General features: G+C 42.7%; 2 protein-coding genes across 2 annotated transcripts; one reads left to right on the top strand and one right to left on the bottom strand.

The window, feature by feature from the left end:
• Positions 1–1379: 1379 nt before the first annotated feature.
• On the top strand, positions 1380–18555 carry cttnbp2nl (CTTNBP2 N-terminal like). Its single transcript, XM_022741525.1, has 5 exons — positions 1380–1486; positions 4140–4247; positions 13581–13832; positions 14482–14589; positions 16046–18555. Exons 1-5 carry the CDS (start codon positions 1481–1483, stop codon positions 17345–17347), a joined length of 1776 nt encoding a protein of 591 aa, XP_022597246.1. The 5' UTR covers positions 1380–1480; the 3' UTR covers positions 17348–18555.
• A 110-nt stretch (positions 18556–18665) lies between these two features.
• LOC111218994 (F-actin-capping protein subunit alpha-1-like) lies at positions 18666–23951 on the bottom strand. Its single transcript, XM_022741526.1, has 10 exons — positions 23793–23951; positions 22436–22499; positions 22253–22304; positions 21963–22026; positions 21665–21871; positions 21500–21579; positions 21197–21275; positions 21025–21096; positions 20359–20421; positions 18666–20200 (listed from the first exon to the last, which is right to left on the bottom strand). The coding sequence occupies exons 1-10, from the start codon at positions 23829–23831 to the stop codon at positions 20060–20062; spliced, it is 861 nt and encodes a 286-aa protein (XP_022597247.1). The 5' UTR covers positions 23832–23951; the 3' UTR covers positions 18666–20059.
• Between the last annotated feature and the right edge of the window lie 20 nt (positions 23952–23971).

Raw genomic sequence — 23971 nt, 5'->3', positions numbered from 1 at the left:
TGGACAAGCTGTGGCTAATTTACCCTATAAATAATGTCCATATCTTAATGACCCATATGCTGTAATAACTCTGCTCTTGATTCACTCATGGAAAAGGGATTTACAGAAAATTCTTATAAGCTGAGCTCAGTTGTTACTTGGAAAAATACAAAGCCAGTGAAATACAGACTTAAGCATATCGTGACATGATGAGACATGATTGTAAGTAAATGAAAACACCACCAGCTGTGGCATATTATAGTTTAACAGACTGCACATTAAGCCTGTTTGAGTCAATAAGTGGTTACACCACTATTTGTGGTGGTAATTGTGAGTAGCCTACTTTATAGGACTGCTGTGTACAGAGGTGTGAATGCCAGGCTTGTAAGTGTAATAACACTGCTTGGAAATTTTAACCAACAACAGTGATAATCCGGAGCAGATCCCTTCAAAAAAACATCGCGTCTGTCAGATTTCTGTTCCTACTTTTCAATAAGACCGGGTCAGTGAAGGCGCAGTAGTCTCGGAGAGACAAAGAAGGAGATCAACATTAGCTTATCTATGGCAAACCATTTTTTCTATTCTGGTTAACTGTTAGGACATTGTTTCAGGGGGATGAATCCCTCCATGTACCTCTCTACAATATTAAATGACAAAACCAGCACTTTCTTCTTCACTATTCTGACTCATAATCTCCAACACTTCTGTGGCAGGCACATAAACATTAAAAGAGAGACACAAGTGGCCATAAAGAAACTTCCCTAGACCCTAAAGAATGCATCCTAAACCCTGCCTCCCTTACAGTCACCGTTGTTCACTAAAATAGACTAAATGCTGCAGAACGAGAGGAGTTGGAGAAGAAACGTGTTGAATTGTCGCAATGCACGTTTGTCATTCCTTCAGCATGCTAGACTAACCCTCGACTGAGCTGCAGGGCCACAGGCCACAGAGTGTGTTGTGATGCTGTCATTTGGCCATCAAGAGGAACCACTACACTGTGTAAGACGATGCAAGTCCTCTTCCCCGCAAGTGTCAGTGTTCTGGGGAAATAACCGGTTCTACGAGTTTTTTAAGTAAGCCTACGGATAGTGTTTGAAGGAGCAAATTCGCAATTTGATTTTTTTTTTTTAAAGTTAAATCTACTACTACAACAACATATCTGAAGTAGTAAAACTGTACATTCAATTTGCAATTAGGGCAAATCTCCACATACAAGGCTGACGCTGGGACACACTGCTGTGTCTGAAACAAAGAGGTTTATCCCCACAGCCTCGGGAACGCCCTTATCCCCGCCCCCTAAAAGACGAACCCGCCAGCCATTGGTCAGATTGCTGCACTACGCCCCTCTGATTGGCTGGCACCCTCGTCATTGAACGTCTGTTGTTCGCACTCGCCTTTCTCGGAGCAGGAGTGCCTGTGACAGTGGACTGCTTTGATTCATGTCGCTGTGGAGCCTCATTTTTGGATTGGGAGAACAATTAATGAACATAGAACAGAGCGTATGAAGGTATGTTTTTTTTTTTTTTTCTGATTACGGAAGGTTGTGGTAATATTTGTTTCTGGCCTCCAGGAATTCAATCTCCAATCTGTTGCGGCTTTTTAGTTAGAAACCAAAATGCAAAACTCCAGGTCTCTGCTTCATCTGATATTTGCTCGTACTATATATGGGGCTTTGCCATTTCTGGTTATCTGAAACTTTACTGCCACAAACTACACAGGACTTTATTCTAAATGGCAAAGCCAAAATTATGTGTAGATAAATCGTAGATAATAGCAACACTCGCTGAGATCCAGGGGTCTTATGTTGAGTTGATTTTCAGGCTAATGGGTGTGAGTACTTTAGTCCTATTGATGCAGTATTGATTTCACCATCATCACTGCAGGAAATCTATATACATGATAGCTAATTTGATGTTCTTGGGATGTTTGCGACACATAGCAATTGAAGTGAATGTTGCCAGCACGGAAAATAGTGACAGCCCCTTGTGCCAGACAAAGGCCCAGGACGGCAGGTGGATCCTCTGCTGTTCCTGAGCAACCACTGCGATCAGTTATTGCTTTGAACACACTGAGCGGTCTGATCCTGCAGGCTGGACACATTAGCACATGGCCCTCCCTGGTTTCACAGCCAGGATGAGTAAAGTTCAACCCAGACTTTGTTTTGCTACCTGAGAGAAATGATTGCAAGGGGAAAAAAAAAAAAAAGGGTGAGGAAACAATGAACTGTCTGTATAATACACACCAGAGGCAGTGTACAGGCACGGGGGCGGCGGCCTAACTGGTGGGGGGGGGTTGACACTCACCACAGATCAGTGTTGTCAAATTACCTGTTATATGCTTCTATATTGACCTGTAAATCTGGCATGAATGTAACATCTCATGACAAAACCATTCAAATATTTACACTGGCCTGTTATTAGCTCGACTACCAAAAGCCAAACTGCAACAACACTGCCACTTGAAACTATGCGGGCTACGGAGTGGGATTCAGGGATTTGCTCTTGAGTGATGATTCCCGTGGTGTGGGCATCCCTGGAATGTTGGAATGATTTTCCATGGGAGCTGATTTACAGATATCAGGTGACACATAGTGAGTTTGGCCTACATTGACAGCCACCAGCTCAAACACACACTAATATTGAAACTAAACTAACTATAATATCAATATGTGTGTGTGTGTGTGGTTCTGGCAGAAACCACCCTTGCAATACATGTCAAGTTAGTAGCCAGTAAATAACTTACTGATTCACACTTTGTTGCTTTGCTGTGAATGTGCGGTGAGCCACAGAGTGCACTGAGGAATTTTCGTTGGAGACACTTAAAATGTTCTGGGACGTTGCTGCAAGAAAGTAAACAGCACCCTTGAGATGCAACCTTGGCTGGCAGCGGGCAGGAGAGGAGGGCTTTGTTTAAAGTGAAGATGAGGGCAGTTGCTTTCACTTTTAATAGAGGCTGGGGTGAGATATTAAAAGGAAAAACTTGGGTGGAGTATCTGCTTCTGTACAGATCACGAGGGGTCACTGAGAGGTCTGATGGGCGTGAATATTATAAGAATCACAAGCTATGGCTTTCGCTGTGGTGATCTCAACTCAGCTGATCAACTATAGATTTGGGACCCACTTGACAGACAGCACTCGCCGTCATCATCAAAACACCCAGTGAGGGAATGTCTTTTGGAAGAAATCCCTTCCAGACTTGTAGAGTCTATGCCGAGGAGCAGTGAAGCTGTTCTGGTAGCTGGTGGTTGACTTTACTAAAATACTAAATGTTGGGTTTTTGCTTTAATTTGACAGCAAGTATACATTATGCAGACTACAAAACCCTTAAGGCGTCCTGCACTGAGCTTTGTTACTTGTCAGTTAGTTTATTCTTGATGTGAGGAGTGAGAGACAGGCTGATCATTATGGCCTCTGTTATCTGGCTTCACAGCTTGCACATAACTTGTCAAACACGTGATTAACACAGCCACGCTATTATAAGGCACTGAGGATAACCTGACAGCGACCTCGCCCCTACTTTAAGAGATGAAGTCAGCCGTGTTTTGTCATCTTCTTCATTTTGCGGATGATGACGTCAGCTGTGTGAAGAGTGTTATGTCTGGTCGCTATGACTAGACTGGACCCAGCCGATGAATCAGAGGACACAGAGGATGGAGGTTGGGATGGCTAATCCCTCACAAGTCTATGCCACATTAGATGTTTCAAACAGTCACATTTGCCTGATAGTCTTCAGATGGCATTGAACCTCTTGATAGATGGCACTGAAGCAGAGCAGGCAACTGTCCTCAGTCCCTTAGCAACTTAACATGCAGATATGCTAATGACTTCCTGTTTATAACCCTGAGCACAACCCAGTGAGGCCACAGATGGGACCCCAAGTCCCATCCTATATCAGCTCTGTCCCTCCACTAACTGCTATTCTGCAAATAAATCCCTTTGCAATACCCGAAGCATTCGCGTCTCATGTACTGATAGATCATTCTGATTGCATTTTATGTTAATTTGTTTCTTTTATATAATAGAAGCAGATTTACAAAAGCAGGCGTGGTATCATGTTTATCTGTTCCAGTAAGAATATCTCTTTCTTCTTTCCCTGTGTTTCTCTCGCTCTCTCTCTCTCTCTCTCTCTCTCTCTCTCTCTCTCTCTCTCTCTGTCGTCAGGAGGAGAAAATGAATGTGGAGGCTCTGAGCAGAGCAGAGCTGCTGACTCTCCTCAGTATCTTGGAGGGAGAGCTGGAGGCCCAGGATGTGGTCATACACACCCTCAGGGTGAGTTGGACATAAAGATTGAAAAATAAATAAAACACTCTTTTTGTCCTCTCTTCACTGAAGACATCCTCAGACACTAAAATTAACCTGCTTCAGCATTACAACCCCAAAAAAGAATGTCAGCTAACAGAGAGGGGATGTGTAAACAGGAAAGTGAGGAAACAGAGCTAATGAAGACAATGGCACCAGAGCCCTTCTGGTTTCCCAGGCCAGCACCAACATTATTGCAAGTCAGACCAGTCTTTGGTCACAGCTGCAATCAGTGTTTTTCATTTTTTTCCCCCCCAATTAAGGCACTATGCAGTCCTAATTTGTCTACATTATCTATAGGTCCACCTCAGGCACATTGCTCTTCATACCTGGTGTGTCTCCAGCGTGTGTTGAGTGACTGTTTGTGCTCACATTTGTTTTAATTTGGGGAAACTCCCACTGCTGCTAAACAGAAACAAATTTTAGATGACATCTGGATGTTTTAGGTATCGTGTCCACTTGGACAAACTGAATGCACACACTGGGAACATCATCTCGGACGTTACTCAACAACAACCTTATCACATTTCAGATGTCATACACAGTTGTTCCTTTTTAATCCTCAGTTTTGTGAAGCTCATTCGCAAATTTTTCAAAGAGATAGTATATCTTTCTGCAGCTACAACGCTCTGCAGTGTTTGTCTCTGATTGTCTCCATGACCGCAGCAGCTGCTCCACGGTTAGATGAAGCTACTTAGGCCCTGAATGCATGACTCATTGTCTGAAATAGTGGTTGAGGTTGTGATGAAGACAAGTAGCAACCGTGACTGTCTCGTTCTAATAGATAGGCCTTCATAGTGAAGTTTATCTAGAAAGCAAGAGAGGCTGTAATTATGAGATAATTTCAGTGTCAGGGCCTGAGGGGGAGCCGGTCTTACCGCACCAGCTAAGATACATTTCGAATGGCAGTTGCCCAGATCTGAGGCACGCAGGGTTTGACCCGAAACACAAAACAAACACACACAGAGTCATTCCCTGAGGACAGATGTACAGTCGCCTTGTTGTCCGTACGTATTCCCCTCTCTCTTGCTATACTGCTCGTTTCCTCTCCCTCCTTTCCTCCTTCTCTCTTCCTCACACACAGACATGCCACGGGGGGTCTTTCATGTTTGACCGTGACTTGTGTCCTATCTGCCCCCTCGCTCACGAACACACACTCTGGTGGTCTCTGGTGGGCCAGTTAGAGGCTGCGGTGTTTATTGTGGAGAGGATGTACAGAGTTGTAGATTCAAATCACTGACTTCCCTTGTACCCACTGGGGGCCTGTACACCATTTTAACAGACTGGTCCATGTTAGGGCAGATTATGTGTGGACATGTGGCTGCAGAGGGGAGTGTCAGGGGTTGATAGCAGGTTAATGTGTCCAATATTGAGCACTGTGTTTATGTATTAATTTGGCACCCAGGGAGTTTTTCTCTGCCTTGACTTTTTTTATTTTCATCTTCCCACTGCAATTTTTTTTTTCCCATAGAATCTTAATATGCCACAAACAATTCCTATAACAGCGTTCTTCTCTAACTAGCGCTCTCTTCTCAGTGTTGTCAACATGGTGCATTAACCAAGCTCAGTGTGTGCCAGTAATGTTTACTTGCGTGTGAGGACGGTTGACAAAAGACAAAGAGGCTCTCAAATCCTCCCCGCTCTTTTCCTCCTTTTAAATATTTTGTCCTTTCAGCAGCAAGTACTTGGGATGCCTCTATACTGCTCGGGGCAACTGTATCCAAGCGCTCCCTTCACTTGAATCCCCTGAAAATTTGGAACTGTATAAGTATTAACTTACTTACAGCATGAGATGGCGTCACCTATGAGACTTGTCTCTACAGATTCTCGATTGTATTTTTTCTAGTTCTCATTACTAAGGGCACAGATAAGCAGTTTTACTGGAGGGAACATTCCTGAAAACATGACACCAGAAACAGGTCCTGCATTCCAACAGGAGTGGCATATCTTTTCAGTTGATGATTGTCTACACCTATACAGGAACTAATGCTTTTATTATCTTCTCTGTGTTAGGCAAAAATAGCATAAATCCAGCCTAGAGCAAGTTGTTAGTAGGTGAAAAGAATGTTATTTACAGAGGTGGAAATACACATAGGCGAGAGCCTTGATTACCTGCCTCTTAAATACTCGGTGAGGGAGCTCTGAAGTCTGTCTACTTAGTATGAGACATTCAACAACCAGGTGAACACAGTGGGGAACAAATTTTTAACACTGGATGTGGAAACAAAATGTGATATGGAAATACAGTGGCAAGGAAGAAAGTGAACCTTTTGGAATGACCTAGATTTCTGTTAATTGGTCATAAAATGTGATCTGATCTTCATCTAAGTCACAAGTGTAAACAAACATGTGCTTAACCTAATATCACATAAACAATTATAATATTTTGTGTCTTTATTGAACACATCCATTTCACATTCACAGTGCTGGTGGAAGAAGTAATTGAACCCTTATGGATTTAATAACTGGTCGAACCTCCTTTAGCACAATAGAGGCTCTTCCAGTAGCTGCTGATCAGACCTGCAACTTGTTCAGGAGGAACATTCTTCCTACAGAACTGCTTCAGCTCAGCCATAGATTCTGGTGTGAGCGGCTCTCTTCTGGTCATTCCATCAGCAGAGCTTCAGCAGGTGGACAAGCCACCCTGATGTCTTCCTGTACGATACCTTGATAAACTCTGGAATTCATTTTCTCATCCATGGCATCGAGCTGTTCAGGCCCGGAGGCAGCAAAGCAGGATCAAAGCATGATGCTCCCTCCACTGTGCCTCACCTTTGGGATGAAGTTTGCATGTTGGTATGAGGCGCCCCTTTTGCACCACACATAGTGCTGCATGTTCTTCCCAAACAATTCCACCTTAGTTTAATCAGTCCACAAAACATTTTCCCTGCAGCGTCAATGGAGTGTGACGTTTTTTTTTTTTTTTTTGGAGAGCAGTGGCTTTATCTGTAATGTCCTGCCATGGACACCATGATTTGTGTGTAGTTGACTCATGAACAGAGATGTTATCCAGCTCCAATGATTATTTTAAGCTTAAGCTGTTACTCTGAGGTTCGTTGTCACACTACTGATCATTCTGCGTTGTACTTGTGGACTCATCTTAGCTGGACGCCCACTTCGATGGAGAGTAGCCAGGGAAATAAATCATCTCCATTTATAGCAAGTTTATCCAACTGTAGACTCACGAATATTTAAACTCTCTGAGATAACTTTGTAACCCTTCCAGCTTCATGCAGATCAACAACTCTTGATCACAGGTCTTCTGAGATCTCTTTTTTTTTTTTTGCAAGGCATGGCTTGTGAATAGCCAACTTGAAAGTCAAAGTAGCTGTAACCCACACCTCCAGTCTTGTTTCTTGATAACTCCTGATTCCAGTTAGCTTTAGTTAATGCCATTAGCCGAGGGGGTTCATATACTTTTTCCAGACCTACTTACTTTTCTTGCCACTGTAAACCTCACGTCTGCGCCAAGGGACTGCTTTCAGCTTTTTTTTTATTTTTTTTTTATTAAAGACTCTGTGGCCTCCAGTACCTGTGGTGGTGAAACAAACATTTCTGTTATTTATTTGTTGTTGTTTTTTAGCCACGCCATCAGGTTTGTGAAGTTAAAATGTTACAGTCATGCTCAGCAGGACCTGTTTTTGTTTTTTTTTCATATTATGTCATATCCTGTAATCCTAAAATGCTTTGTCTATTTTTGCAGGCTGACGTGTTTTCCTGACTCCATAAACAATAGGGCCTGGCTAGAGTGTGCTGTTCAGATAAGATTGTATATTCTGTTACTTAACAAGAATCACTGCACAATTTGGACATGTTGTCAAGACTGGAAGGGGAAAATACGATAACACACAAAAAAAAAAAAAACTCAGCAGAAACTACATGTAAGGTACCCTTATAAAGCAAGGAAAGAACTAATGTAACACTGTAATGCACACTGATCTGTGATGTCAGTGAAGTGCTTCCATATCAACCACCTGAGCCTGAGGCCTGAGAGAGTAAAGCTCCCTGACCTGAAAACTCTGAGATGACATCAAAGTACCTGATGCATTTATTGGTTTAAAAAAAAAAAAAAAAATAGGTGGACAGAAACACACACCCACACACAGCACATCACACACACCTCTTCCTTAGGATGCCTTTTTATGGCAGCCTCTCTTATCCATAGACCCAGTTAGAAACTAAAGGTTCATATCTGTAATGTAATGAACTCCACCCTTCACAGTTATTTGCACTGAACCGGAGATTATTTGCCTGCCACAAATAAAATAGTGATAAAGGAGGTCAGGCCAAACTGAGACAACAGCCAGTCTGAGATAAGAAAAATCACTGCTTTTTCAACGAAGCTTCACCGTCAGTGAATTGCCCCTCCAGTTACATTTTTGACTTTATTTCAAGAAATACCAGAATACTTCCTTGTTCCACCTAATGATATGTTATGCCTCTCAAAAATCGCTGCCTGACAAAAGGGTGAGAGCACCTGCTTCCATGTTTCATCACTAACCACTGATGATAACATTTGAGGCAGTTAAAGATTACTTGGAAGTTGCCTCATTGCACGGCCCATAAAGTAAAGTGAGGTTTTGTTTTGCTTCTTCCCAGTTATCTCCGTGCCATCTGTGGTTAATGTGTGGGTGGGAGGTGTGGAGGATGCGGCTTAAGCCTTAAGCACACACCTCATCTCACTCCTTCTCTTTCGTTCTCTCTCCCCCTCTCTCTCTCTCTCTCTCTCTCTCTCTCTCTCTCTCTCTCTCTCTCTCTCTCTCTCTCCCTCTCTCTCTCTCTCTTATTATTCTTTTGGAGAACAAAGCATGTCGACAATTACACAGTACCTTCAGATCACTGCGTGTTTAATACCCCCAAGTGACCAAAATCACTACACTACCTTGCAGCAATGGCATGATCCCTCACTAGCTTACACTACACTGACAAAGTGGGAGCCCACATTGCCAAGCGAGAAACAGCTGTAGAGCAGTACACCTGATCATTTCAGGACCTAAATCACAAGTGTTCACATCCTGGGAATGTCGGTGCATAAGAGAATGTCTATCTGAAGGGATCTAAACAGTGAACTCTCCACTCTCCACCTCTTTAAACTTGTTTTGGTATCACAAATTTACTGTGGTTCAGTTTAAACACTGTCACCAACCTGGTGTCCGGCAGCATCTGATAATCCTACTGTATGCTAACTGTACAGCAGTCAGAGTTAGCTGATTAGCTGCTTAGCTGGTGAGGAAGGTTGAACATCTATATCGCTAATGGTGGATACATTTCATTTTCGACCACAACAGAGCTAAAAGAAGAGTGAATACTGAACTTGCATGTGTCAACGTCGTCTGACACACGACTCCAGAGGATCGATAAAGTTGCTCTGTGTCTCCTCCATTTTGAAGTAGGCAACTATTTGCTAACACATTAGAGATAACAACTTCATCAGGTGATAATATGTCGAGCCATTTGCACGTTAGCTTCTTATGCAGCTCCTCTGACAACAAGCGGCCAAAGAGATCAGTGAGTACGGCTTTGAGTTGGTACATTTGCAGTTTGGGTTCTCACATAGACAGTCTGTGGGTTCTCCCAAGACAATACTGCCGACTCTTACCCTGCCAAAGTGTTGCTTAGCTAATGATTATGTTGTCCATAGTTGCTAGTTAGCTAGTCATTAGGCCCCAGCAACAGACAGTCACGCCAAACTCTATTTCTAGTGCTAATCCCAACAACAAGGGCATTCCTGTGTATGTGATATGTTGTTAGTCCTTATGGTATTTTTTTGACATTTGCTCAACTGGTGCTTTAGAAAAACACACATGAGGCATGATTGAATCTTAAGAGGACTTGATTGTTGTTTGACTGTTTGAGCTTGTAGCCTCACCAGCTCTGTTAGAGCAGATGTGGGCTGATATCTGTCACCTGCAAAGGCCTGCCATTCAACACTGATGACAAATGGCGCATTGACTATATATCCTGTCCATACCCCATGATCAAAACTGCACTACTCAAGTCTAATCTTCTTTACGTCATCTAGTAAAACATTGAAGCCAGAGACAGAAATGTGCACTACACGCTCTGCAGCTCCCGTTGCTCTGTCTGATTTTCTGCTCTGAGACAAACAATGACTTGTCACTGTGCTTTTCTTGCACTGCAGGTTTATGATCAGAATATTGCATTGTTTGGTTTGAAATAACAGAATAGAACTGAAAGGCAACCTTATACCCCAGTTTATTTTGATGTTTTATAAAAGTAAGATGTTGGAGCATCTCCTCTTGGGAAGACGCTTGCACTGGACTCCTTAAGTTTAAGTTCCATGAAAGAGCCTTTTCATATCTGACAGGTCTGTTCCTGCTGTCCTTTTGTCTCTGTGTGTCTAACTGTTCTTCTGAAAGGCGGACTAATTCACCAGGAATGCATACTTTCCCATAAGCCCCACTGCAAAGCTTCTGGATTTGAGATGTTACCCTGGAGACAGCCGCTTATGCAAAGAACCTTATGCAGCATGGCACACACACAGTAAAGCAAACATACATTAGCTGCATGCTCATAGATTCACACGCATATAGCAGATATTCACATGCGCATGCATAGCCACACAGTTTTATAGCAGATAGTACATTTGCTATACACCCGATACCATTTAGAGCTGCAACTTTGTCCATGCTGGCTGCTGTGTTCATTGTGTGAAAGTCATTTCGGAGGCTCAGTACGGAAACAGGACTCCCTGGCTCTTTTCATCTCACACAAGGGCATGATTGTGCCCTGAAGCTGTAGGTAACTAACTGACCGAGAATTTCTCCAGGTGAAAAGCATCAGGTTGTCTTTCACACCTTGTTACAGCTGTGGGAATGCATTAGAGGACACAGGCTTTTGAAGAAGGCAATGATCAAACAAGCTGTAGCGCACCCATTTCTATAGCTACCACTTTGCATGAAATTGTAGAGGAGCTCTTGCATGCAGCGAGGTCCGTTACTTGGTTCAAATTCAAAAACAAATTATTGATTATGAAACGGGGACAAAAAGTAAATTCATAGCATATAATATATTTCTTCCCACAACTAAGTTAGAGAGACATTTATCATCAGTAGCTGGGAAGAAATGAGAGCTTTGGAGCAGAGAGGGTTTGGTTCCTATGCTCTCTCATGAAGGAAAGTACACTCTGTCATTATGATCAGATGTGTCCTGAGAAAACCATAAGAGACCAGACCCTAGGCTAGGGCTACTGCACACACACACACACACACACACACANGTTTGGTTCCTATGCTCTCTCATGAAGGAAAGTACACTCTGTCATTATGATCAGATGTGTCCTGAGAAAACCATAAGAGACCAGACCCTAGGCTAGGGCTACTGCACACACACACACACACACACCACACACACACACACACACAAGCCAATCTCAGCATACCCCCTTTAATGGCCTGTTTAAACAGTTATTTAACTCAGGAAGCTGCAGTTTTGTCTCCAGCTAGATGAAAAAGCTTTACAGCTTTACTCCAAAGCCCAGCACAGTAAACATACACACAATGGCACACACATATGCACACATACATTTTGTATTTGAAAAAAGAGACACAGACTATTACGCACATACACTCATACCCACTCTCACATATTGAAGCCTACTGGGTCAGACATGGAGACAATGCATGAGACTGAGGCATTGAGACAGTGTCTTTGTGCGAGTCCTGTAATCTCTTCACTGAGGGTCGCATTCTTTGTTCAGCCAAAGAAAAAGCCTCAAATACAGCCTCCTTACTGATGTCCTCGGGGTGTGTGTGTGTGTGTGTGTGTGTGTGTGTGTGTGTGTGTGTGTGTGTGTGTGTGTGTGTGTGTGTGTGTATTTGTGCTGCAGTGGTCTGAGAGAGTGTGAGAAAAAAGAGTCTGACAGAGAGGCGGAAGTGGAGGGAGAGGCATTTTCTGAGAAATGATGATGGACCGACAGAGGAATGTGGTGCCATGCATGTTTGGGCAGGGGGGATGACGGGGAGCAGGGTGACCCAGGGATGTTTTGATGAGGACTGCGTGGGGAGACGGAGACGGGTGTCCCGGAGGCACGTGGAGTGAGCCCTTTGGCATGTGCTTGCATCACTAGCACCGCCAGCTGACCCTGCATGCCTCCAGAACTCAAGCCCTCCAACTGTACGTAGTTAATGAGACCTCCTGATGACATGTCAGGGTGACCATGAGGGAGGTCAGCAAGGCCCCATCACGTTTCAGCTCATATCTTGTCATTCCAGCAGGTTTCTGTCAAACAAGCTGAAATTAGTTTACCTTAATTTATTTTATACCCCAGGATCTAACTTTTACCCTTAAACAAGTACACTATCACGTTTTATTCAATTATTTTGTTTTAATTTAGGTATAATCAAACCACTTCATAAGAGACAGCTCAGTGTGTGTGTGTGTGTGTGTGTGTGTGTGTGTGTGTGTGTGTTGTGTTGTGCTCTGATTTCATGGCCTGGTCCTTCACCCCTGCATCCCTGGGGAGGAGTTAACATCTGTCCCTGGTGGGGGGTTGGACAGCCGTGCCTCACCTCTTCTTTGTGTTTGGTTTGAGGGGAAACGCCATCTGCTTGTGCTCACACTGACAATAACATCACCCCACACAGATTTCCTGCACACACACACACACACACACACACACACACACATACTCCTGAGTCTATGTTCAATGGCAATATGAATGCCTTAAGTTATTACCTACAAGTCAGTCATCTCTCATGCATCATGTGCTGAAGTGCTTGTGTGTGTGTGTGTGTGTGTGTGTGTCTTTGCTTACACAGTATGTTTGTGGTGAGTTACTTTGTGTTTTTCTTGGAACTGGCCGTCGGGCCTCATGTTATCTTCTTCACACATTCTTTCCTGTGCTGCAGTGTAGAAAGGAGAACACATCGATCAAAACCATTTACTGACACACGTGAACACACTGGTCATTTTTTTTGCCCAGTCAGGGCTGAACAGGTACATGGACATTTATTAATGTTCCCTTCCTGTAAGCCACAAGTACCGAGGCACTGAGGCCATACTCAGCTCTTGGATTTCATCTGATACTTGCTCGTCTCATTACCTCTGAGCCACACATGTGTATGTATGTTTACATGTCTTTCTGTGATGTGTGTGTGTGTGTGTGTGTGTGTGTGTGTGTGTTTGTTCATTCATCATTTGGTAAAACTGATTATTTAGCAGCCGTTCTTGGAAAGAGAGATTCCTTTTCAATCTGAGAGTCAGCACATGAGTTAATGTAAGTTACTGTATCCGCCTAACACAATTATGTGTGTGTTGCATGTTTGTGTGTGTGTCTGTTAGGCTCAACACAGAGATGCTTTCATCCAGGAACGCTACGGCCAGTATGACCTTAGCGATCCATTCCTGGCGCTGCAGCGGGACAGCGAAGCTGTGGAGCGCCAAAACACACTCACCCCGCATCACACCCACCAGCAGGGTCGAGCAGTGGGCCCAAATCCTCTGGCTGTGCTTAAACTGGTCATGGCTCACTGCAAGAGGATGCAGGACAGGATGATGGGACAGTTGGCTGCTGCTGAGAGCAGACACAGGAGGGTAAGAGGCAATGCGCACTCGTATACAGCCATGAACTAACACTCTGTGACTTCTCCAGCTCTCATGTCAGTTTTGTGTGTATCTGTGTGTGTGTGTGTGTGTGTGTGTGTGTGTGTGTGTGTGTGTGTGTGGTGGTGGTGGGTGTGGGGGGGTTGCAAGTACCCAGTGTCACACAGGGGCTCACACTTGTACAATAGGCTTGTTGTGTTGTGCAGCATGTATCTATTTGTCTCCATGTTTCAGCCACTGTAGACTTGGCTAGGGGCTATTTTTTGGGCGAGTGAAGCAGACAGACAGCAGCCACACCCAGGCCTTAGAGGGGTGATGTGGAGCTTCATTACAGCAGATTTATGGGAGTGATAAACACTCAACTTATAGACTGTCTAGGAGTCAACTTTAGAGAGCTGATGAAAAAGACAAAACCTTGTAAAGAAGAGGAGGTTCTGCTATGCATGCTGATTAGTCAGGGGACAGGTTTCACAGCAGCAATACAGTGTGGAGCAGGAAATTTCTCATAAGAAAAATAAATCAAAGAAATGTAATTTGCCAGTTTGAGAAGGGAGTCAAATTCATGCACTGAATCCTGCAACAAGAAACCTGTCTGCATGGGATGTCATATAATTGTTTTATTTGGCTGTATGCTTGACAGATGATAGCTGATCTGGAGGAGGAGAAACGACGGCGTGCCCAGGACTCGGCACAGAGCGATGATTTCACCGTCATGCTGCAGACAGAAAGAGACAAACTGCTGCAACAGGTGTGATTGACATGTAAAAGACGCAAAGTTTACATGAACTGTTCTGCTGTGTGTGTATGTATTTGTATGAGTTTCTGTTTGGTTTTGGACAGTCGAGTCTCAGCGAAAGTGGTGCTCACTTGCTGAGAGACGGGAACATCTGTTGGGAGAGATTTTTCTGCTTCCTTTTCCCTCTCTCAGCTCCTCCTCCTCTTTCCCTCTCCTCTGCCTGTCTGCACAGTGTGTAGCTGTGATTTAAAACCCAGGGACTGAGCAGGGAAGCATCAGTGCAGCTCCACTGTTGTGTAACTCAGTAGGGTGGAGAGGGCTTGGCCTGTTGAAGTAAAGACACACACAGGCACCCATACGCACAAGCACAGGGCTGTTCCATAGGAAACAGAGGAGGAAGAGGCCATTGTTTAGTTGTCCAGCAGCCATGGGGCTTTTATGGCCTCAGGAAACCTGAGATAATGGATGTCCATGTCTAACGCAAGGTCAGCTCGCGCGCGCACGCACACACACACACACACACACACACACACACACACACACACACACACACACACACACACACACACACACTGTGTGCGCACAATCAGCACCATACAAACTGCACAAGGGCCTTATGTAAGAAAGGGTTCCTGCATGTCTCCCAGTATTCCTCATGCCTTCCTGTCCGTGTTGTTTTCTTGTACACTAATCATACACACTTGATTATATTTCATCACCTCCCATTTCCCTCTGTTACTCATCAAAGCTTCTAAGCGGTCTGGTCACCCTCCTATGACCTCACTGCAAGCTGAACTTTCCATAAACATGCCTTGCAAGCAAATAATTCTTAGATAAGGAGAAACATGAACAACTGCTCCTCTATCTGTCTCTTCTCACTCTGAAGTGACACATACTGTACCTCATCCCCTTTCCTCATCCTGTATGACTCAAGTGGACTTAATGTAAGTGTATTTCATCAGACAGAACTGCACATAGACAGGGCCGAGAGAAACAGGCATTGATTACCTACCAAGGATGTCAGCCATTTTGAAACTTACCGCTTTGTGCTGTCCAAGTGGGCTCCATTTTTATAAGCTTTGTGTCTAATAAAACAAATAATACATGTTTTATAACACTTGATCTATTTCAGATAAGCTATTTGAATGAATTAACATCACTGGATGAAGTATTGCGAATGTTATTGGCAAATAATGGAAAAATGTAAAAGATAAGAGAATTATCTTTATAGTAGTATAGAAATAAAGTCCATTTGGACATTTATAGTCAGTTGTTATTGTATGCAGATATATTGAGTTTAGTGCAAAATACATATTAAAATGTTTTATACAAAAAAAACAAAACAATTGTATTTTCAGTTGTTTCTCATTCTGTGTTGGGTTTAATGCAACAGAGCAGTGCTCTTTTGCCTCCTTGTGGTCAAATTCGGAAGAGCTGCCTTGCCTTATTTCTCTCCCTCTCTTTCTAGTTGGACGTAGAGCGTGCAGCTGTGCGGAGGTTAGAGAAGGAACAAGCACAGTTGGTGAGCAAGGTGGAGGAGTCACTGTCCCAGCAGCAGCAGCTCTCCTCCAGTCTGACCCTGGAGCTCCAGAAAGCCAGCACCCAGGCACAGGAGGAGGCTCAGAAGGTCTGCAAACTTCGCACCTTGCTCCAAGAGGAGACCAGTGCCCTGGAAAAGATCCGAGGGGTTCTTGAAAATGAGAAGAGCAGGTCGGCCCAGCTAGAGGCCAGGTCTGAGAGGCAGCTGGCTGAGTTTGACGCAGAACGGGAGCAGATGAGAGCCAGGATCAGCAAAGAGGAGGAGAGGAGTAGGGAGCTTGAAAGACAGGTGGAGGAGCTGAGGAAGAGGTTGGCTGAACCTGAAGGATGTAAACAGGAGGTAAAGGAGACTGTGACGGAGGGGAAAGACGCACTTTCCAAGATGATGGTGGTGTCCACCTCTGTTCAGACTGAACCGGATGGAAAGGTAACTGTCACCCCTAAATCCACCTCACTGTCAAAGGTCAATGGCCATCACACACATAAAGAGACCGAACCAACGCAGGAAGGGAGGGGAGCAGAAAATGGAGGGGTGGTAGAGAATGGGGGAGGAGCACCTTTGCATTCCCCTCTTCACCCTCATCCTCACCCTCACTCTCCCTCCAGCACAGCCTCCTCATCTCTCTCCTCTTCCCCCATTTCCTCCCCCGTTCTTGCCAAGCGTCTGGGCAGCCCAGGTTTCCATCAGTCCTCGTACCAGGCCGGAGTCAACCAGCGATTCCAGGCTGCCAGGCACAAGTTCCAGAGCCAGGCTGAGCTGGAGCAGCAGCAGCATGGTGGGCCTCTTTCCCCCAGAGACCTCTCCCCCACCACCTCCTCCATCCCTCCCCCATCAGAGCACAGCACAGCTAAGCAGCTGGCCCGCAACACGGTCACTCAGGTGCTGTCCCGCTTCACCAGCCAGCAGGCTGGAGTCAAGCTGGCACCAATCAGCAGCTCTCCATTTGGTACAGACTACCGCAATCTAGCAGCATCTCCTCCTGGGGGCAGGTCGCCTTCTTCGGGGCCCCTGTCTCCAGGCATCCGCTCGCCCCTCACTCCTCGCTCAGAAAAGACCCATCCTCCTCCTCCGATCCCTCCCAAGAAGCCAGGCATGAGTCCAACTCCAGGCTCCCCGAGTCACTCTGCTCGGACCAGCCTCTTCCCTGAGCTGACTGGGAACTGTGGGCACAGCAACAACGGACAAGAGGAAGCCAAGGAACCGGACCTTGTTTTATCGTCTAGCAGCTAACGGCCAGATCATACTCAAAATAACTGCTAAATGAGTCAGGCCTTAATCAAAAGTTACTGTAATATTCATCTTTGCTAGCCCTTGAGCACACTCATAATCAGTAGTATAGACATTTCAAAGCTGAACTGGTTCAAACAGATGCATTTAGGAGTGTGTTGCACCCCTACCTCTATGCCACAATTTGAGAAACAATTGGGAAAGAATATAATATAGTATATTATGGAGTCTTTCATTGGATTTAATTTCTCTTATAAGAACTTTCCTGTCTTTATTTCTTCATGCAGAATATTTCCGAGTATGAAATTTTGGAATTAAAATAATTATCTCAATCATTTTCTACTTTAACCATACATTAAGGTTGTTGAGAGACCATGTACAAAGAGACCTTTTGGTTCTGAAGAAAAAAGTGACAATGGGTTTTCATAGCACAACACTCCTTTCCTCTTCCCTTAATGCTCAAACTGCCAGTCCTTTTAGAATAAGACTTTAGTCAGATGCCAAACTTTATAGCAAGTAGAAGGATTAAATCCATGGATGTAGAGTGTAGCAAATGTGTAGCTATCACCTTTTCACAATAGAATAGTGAGTAGTTTTGAAATGTTTTCCCAACGGATTCTTATGCAATTCTTGCAGAGATGAAAAGAATATTATACTGTAAATAGTTTCAATGAACATCACATGCATGTGCTGTTTTTTTTCTATTATACTTGTCATGAATACACTGAATCTTATCTTGAAAAGGGAGAGCACACTTTGCACTACATTACTGTAAGATACTGTACGTCTACGATTTCAGATGTTTTATTCAGGGAAGATTCATTTCTGCTTCACGCAATCCAAGAAGAACTATGTGTCATGATTATGCGATAACTCTTTGATGTATTCCATCGATGAAGATAAAGGGGACTAAAGGTTTGAATCTTGCTACTGTAACAACTGTTTCTATAGTACATGTCAAATACTTTGCATAGTATTGTGTGTTGTCCTAACAGTAATACACATCAGATGTTCCTTTTAGGTTTACAGTGTTTTCACGTTTTGTTTTCTATCTTTTAAAACCAAGAATTGAAAGTAATTATTTTAGCCTATCAATAAGTCTGTTGATTTATGCACTGCTTGTCTGTGAGGGGCTTTAGTAAATATGCACATCATCAACACCTGCAACACCTAGAGCTGTTTTAAATAAATTACACTTGCCTTAATGCTTACAGCGTCTCACAGTTTTTTCCCACTAAAACAGTTCTGGCTGGCAGTCTTCTGGATCTTGACTGATCGGCTATGCAAGGTATATATGTGACAGCATGAAAGTGACAGCCGAGATGTTCAATCCATTTATTTGTACAACAGAATGGGGCAGTACAGTCTTGAATTTTATAACTGATCGGCACACAGTTGTAGTATAGTGTGAGGGTTGAACACAGCACTTAAGTCTAGCTAACAAGTAACTGATCCAGAGTCAGCCTACTTAGAAGACATGTAACACATACAGTATGATGTGGCCTTACAGAAGTCATGTAACTTATACAGAATATGATCTTGCCTTACATGGCAACTGTTTTGCATTCACTTGGCTTTGGCCAATACACAAACAGTTTGTTATGGTTAAGAGTGCAATATTCTAAGACTCCAACAAAAAACCAGCATATTAAAATAGAAATTTGCATACATGGGTGGGAGGATGGAGTTCTTTACCATAGGAAAGAGATTTTGGCAAATAAATCTTGGTTATTATGAGTATGTTTCCCTTTCACAAAGGAAAAGCTGTACAGCAATGGAGGTGGTGTTGCCAAAGTAAGAGACCAGAGAATGCATTATAGATGCAGCAGCGTAGAAGTTGCTTTATCTTATTTCAGTCATCATAGCTTGCATTGGTGGAGACACATACATCAGTGGAGCGCAACAGAAAACAAGTAAACATTCCCTCAGCTCTGACAAACACCGACAAACATACAGGTCTACAGTGCAGGGACAGAGCTATGCTGAGGATTGTGCTACTCCTAACTGTTAACAGGCTAAAATACTGTCAATTTCTTTAGCAATGTATAACTAAGTTCCATGTCAGTTCAGCAATACTATAAACCTATCAACAGTTGAAATGTCAGATGACTGCTATTCATTTTCCTGCCAATTTTACTGACGCGCCTGATTTCGATTTCCAAAAAAGAAACAAAAACTTTCACAAAATGAATATTTTCCTGTCCAAAATCATACCCTGATATGTGATGATGTGCTTAATTTCTCTCATCAGCTGCCTTGTGCAGTTCCTTTTTTTTGTCCCGGTGTGCTGAGATCTCCACTGTGACGTGATCACAGTTCTGCATCAGTTTGACAAAGAAAAAATATTGCAATTTCTGACACCTGAATCTAGGGAGGTCGGCGATACCTCAGACAGCCGAAGGAAGATTTGCTCCTTTAATGTAGCAGTCCTGAGCACAGCCCTGCACACTGACCCAACACAACTCTTTTAACAACACACATCCAGAAGTAACCAGTTCCTTCAAACCATCAATTATCTCCATAACTGCAACTTCCTTACAGCAGACAGATACCTGTGCCTAACAGTCTGCAAATCTTCAGTTATACTTTTTTTGTTTGTGTTTTTTTTTTTAAATTATTTCCTTGCCCCATACTGACATAGTTTTGCTTTGGTTAGTCCTTGCGCATGTATAGGTGGGTTGTGGGACAAGTGGAGCGTGCGTCCCTGACCACCCACTAGGCATTCTGCATCTCCTTGCCAATTTTGTAACTTAGGATCTTATTCCAGTCGATCTTAGTGCGTGTAACGGGCAGCTGACGACGCAGGGCCTTAAAAGTGGTATCAGACATGGTCTGGTAGTTCTCACTGATTGCAGTCTGAGGGCAAAAAAGCAGAGGAAAACAAGTATCAAGTATACTATTTGTGCATTTACTTAAAAAGTCAAAATGTTTCTTTATTTATGTTTCCATAAAAGTAAAACATGTTATTATAAACATAAGTACATAAACTGTGTAGTCAATGAAAGGTATCTTACCTGGTAGTCATTTTCAGCATTCTCAATAATGTCAACAAATTCCTTGGCTGTCTGGCTTTCATTCTGTAAAAACACACATACAATCATCACCCTTTATCCTACAAACAGAAATAGCACAGCCGGTCTAATACTATGTATCAAGTTTGTAGTTGTAAATCAATATTTGTGAAATAAGCGTATTGTGTAGAAATTATTTGTATTTGTAAAATAAAAAGTGAATTCTGAGAACAAATGATATAACTGGTGAGGTTAGAGAAAGACACTGAGGGAAGAATTACTTTTGTGAACATCTGCGTACAGATACAGAGCAGAAAACTCCATGTAAAGTTCAGCACTCAAAGTTCCCACTGTTTGTGATGCTCAAATCAAAATACAAGTCATTTTAGCAAATACAAAGCAACAAAGTCTTTTCTACACATGCACATTTTTTGTTTACAAATACAAATCTTTTGTACACATGCACAAACTTGCATTTCTCATGCAGATTTACTTTACAGGTTTACAAAGGTTGATTTTCAAATACAAACTTCGGAAATAATTGTGAACATCAGTTTACAATCACAACATTTTTTTGATCCTTATTTGAGTCCATACAAAAGTAAGGTTCAAACCATGCTGAAACACTGCGAGAGTGTGTTTGTGCCTGTGTATTAAATTTTTACTTACAGTTACTGGTATTGATTCTTCTACCTCCTTATGGCTAACCAGCTGCACGTTCCCATCTTCATAATAGTGCACCTGGAGACAGAGAATAACTTCACTAGTAAGTTGGTGTTTTTTTCAAGAATATTCTTCCTTGCTGTAATTTATTCAGATGAGCACACTGAACTGAATGTACCTGGATTTTCAACACTCCCACCACCTGAGCAGTGGACTGACCAATGGTAAGCTTCCACTCTGACCTACAGCGACCATTCCTGTGTTACAGAAATGAAGAAAAGTCCTATATTACAATAAGACAGCAGCATCAAGAATGTTTATAAAACTGAAAGACCAATTATTTCACTTTCACCTTGTTTAAAAATATACACAAGTCCTTTGTGATAGAGCTATATAATAAATATTAGTAATATATCCTCTAAGACACACACATATCCAGATATGTATAAAAAAAGAGCTGTTTGCAGGAGGATCACTATACCAGAAGTTTTTGGGCTGAAACTGATGTCCCTCAATGCAGGCTATGATAGTTTGCTGACTATCAACCATCTTTCCATATACCTGCAACACACACATTATTGTTATGGGTAAAATGTAATCTATATTGATTAGAATGCTATTTTGCCACAAATTGTGTGTGCCCTACCGTGCAGACTCCAGTAGGGTAGTGCTCCTTGACATAGGCACTAAGGGCAGTATCACAGGCATCTCTCCAGCTTCTCAGGGCTGTATCGCCGTCATACGGCTGCACGTCGCTCACCTCTTTTCTTAGGTGATCGAAGCGGAATGACAAACGGTTGCGGGGGTCCAGGAAACGTCCCTGACCCAAGTCTCCATGCTCTGTGATCAGCACCTAAAAAGAAGGGAGAGGAAAGACTGAAAAAGTCTGGCTCAGACACTTGCTCTTCTGAAATAAATATGAAACACTTATGGATGAAACATACCGGTTCATCATAGCCCTCTAGTTTGGCAGGAGTAAACTGATCCATATTGTACTGGGCAAAGGAGCTAGACAAACAGAAGGGGCATAAAAGTACGGTAGACATTCATAACATGACATCAAAAGCTTTCAACAAATGTTTTCCACTGACCATTTTGAGAACACTGACTGTGCATGCATTTCTCACTGCCTAATAGAATTCAAACTGCAAAAATATCCTTCAATATGGATGCCCTGGTGTTAAATTATGAGTATTTGAATTTCAGACGGTACTTATAATTGAATGTTACTTACTGTGAAGCCCCCTCCCTAAGGAGGTTGTCATTATTGAGAAGGAGCCGCACATCTAGCAAGACAAAAAAAACTGTTTGTGTAGCACTCTTAAGAGACAAAACAATAGTATCAGAGGTTAAGTAACTTACATCATACTCAATGCATATCATATATCATAGGCATCTTGCCACAACTGCTCCTTACCATTGAAGACTTCATTGAACTCTCCTGGGGGGGCATGAGTCACAAAGTTGGCCGCTATGCGGACCTATGGAAGCAAATTAAATGTGACCAATTAATTATGCAATCGTGATATTGTCGGAAATATGACTTGCCATACAATGAACAGAAAGAGTGACATTACATACCAATACCTACAATTAATATGTTTTTCACTGTTTATCAAGCAAAACAATCCATTAACATACTTGAACAAGTCAAAAAAGTTGAAAAAATGTACTTTGTTAGTAATTTGGCATCCAGTTTTGACACTGTCATATTGCCATAGCTGATACTAAGATGCACTTTTAATTTTGCAATAATAATGTCTTGGTTTCAAAGAAAAATCAGTCAATAATTACATTAATTGCAGAAAGCATGTTTTACTAAATAATAGTGCACAGAGAGTATAACTGATATAGTTTCATTACAGCTTTTGTCATTTAAGGGAGGGAGAGGGAAAGAGGGAGATGTCTACCTAGGAATAAACATCAAGACAATGTAAGCAGTGCACTTCAGTACAGAATGGACACTGAATTGGAAACAGCTTGTCTAGACGATGTATCATGTCTCAATAATATTATGCCATCATCTTGCCCTGAATTTTCCCGTTGACTATCAATAGACCTTAAATCTTAAATGTCTCTTGACATTACCACTCTTGTTTCTAGCTTTGAACCAGCCTCGTTGCTACGTGTCTACAGGGAAAATGACATGTTCCTGTATTCACTTTTCCTAGCAAAATCACTACGCAAAGTCTGTCATTCATAATACTTTGAGCCTTGCCTCCAGCTGCCACTGGTATTACGGAGGGTGTCACTATCAGACTCCATCTAAACTGTAGGCACACATATCCCGATCACAAGCCATGTGAGGCTAACAAGTATTTGAGCTGCAACTGAATCTGTTTGACCCAGAAATCCAAAGCAAAGTAACGTTAGCCGCTAATGTTAGCTAACGTTATATGAGATGAATACGTAACCCACTCTGTAATTACTGCAGACTAGTATAGACATTGGAACACCACTTTTGGAGGTACATCGCTACATATATGTCCATTATTTTGGTTACAACTACTAAAAAGTTTTAAGTCAAAGTGTCCTGTGGTTAAAGTCCTCTAACGGCGTTTTATCTAGCCGCTAGCCAACTATAAGCTTTAACTAGCATTGGCTAGTTAGCTAATCGTAGCTTAAAAACACAAGTTTAGCATTTCGATGCGTGACAAAAAACTGGCATTCTCTTTCCAAAACTTAACCGTTCACTCATGTGAACATACAACACGGATAGCTCTCCACAAATATGAGAAATTACCACTGAGTAAAGAATAAAATTGTCTCCAAACCTTCTCCTCATCTGGCAGCGGCTCCTCAAAGTCAGCCATCTTGGCTCTTTGTGACCCCACCTACCCCAGCTGACTGACAGAACCAGTGCGGAGGTTTTTATTAACACAAGAAACCGACTAACACAAAGTTATTTAGAAATATATCTTGTCAAAAAACATATATCACTGTGCTTCTAGGG

The sequence above is a fragment of the Seriola dumerili genome, unplaced genomic scaffold, assembly GCF_002260705.1.
Source record: "Seriola dumerili isolate Sdu_G_001 unplaced genomic scaffold, Sdu_1.0 BDQW01000056.1, whole genome shotgun sequence".
Lineage (NCBI taxonomy): Eukaryota > Metazoa > Chordata > Actinopteri > Carangiformes > Carangidae > Seriola > Seriola dumerili.
This window is presented reverse-complemented; position numbering and strand designations above follow the sequence as displayed.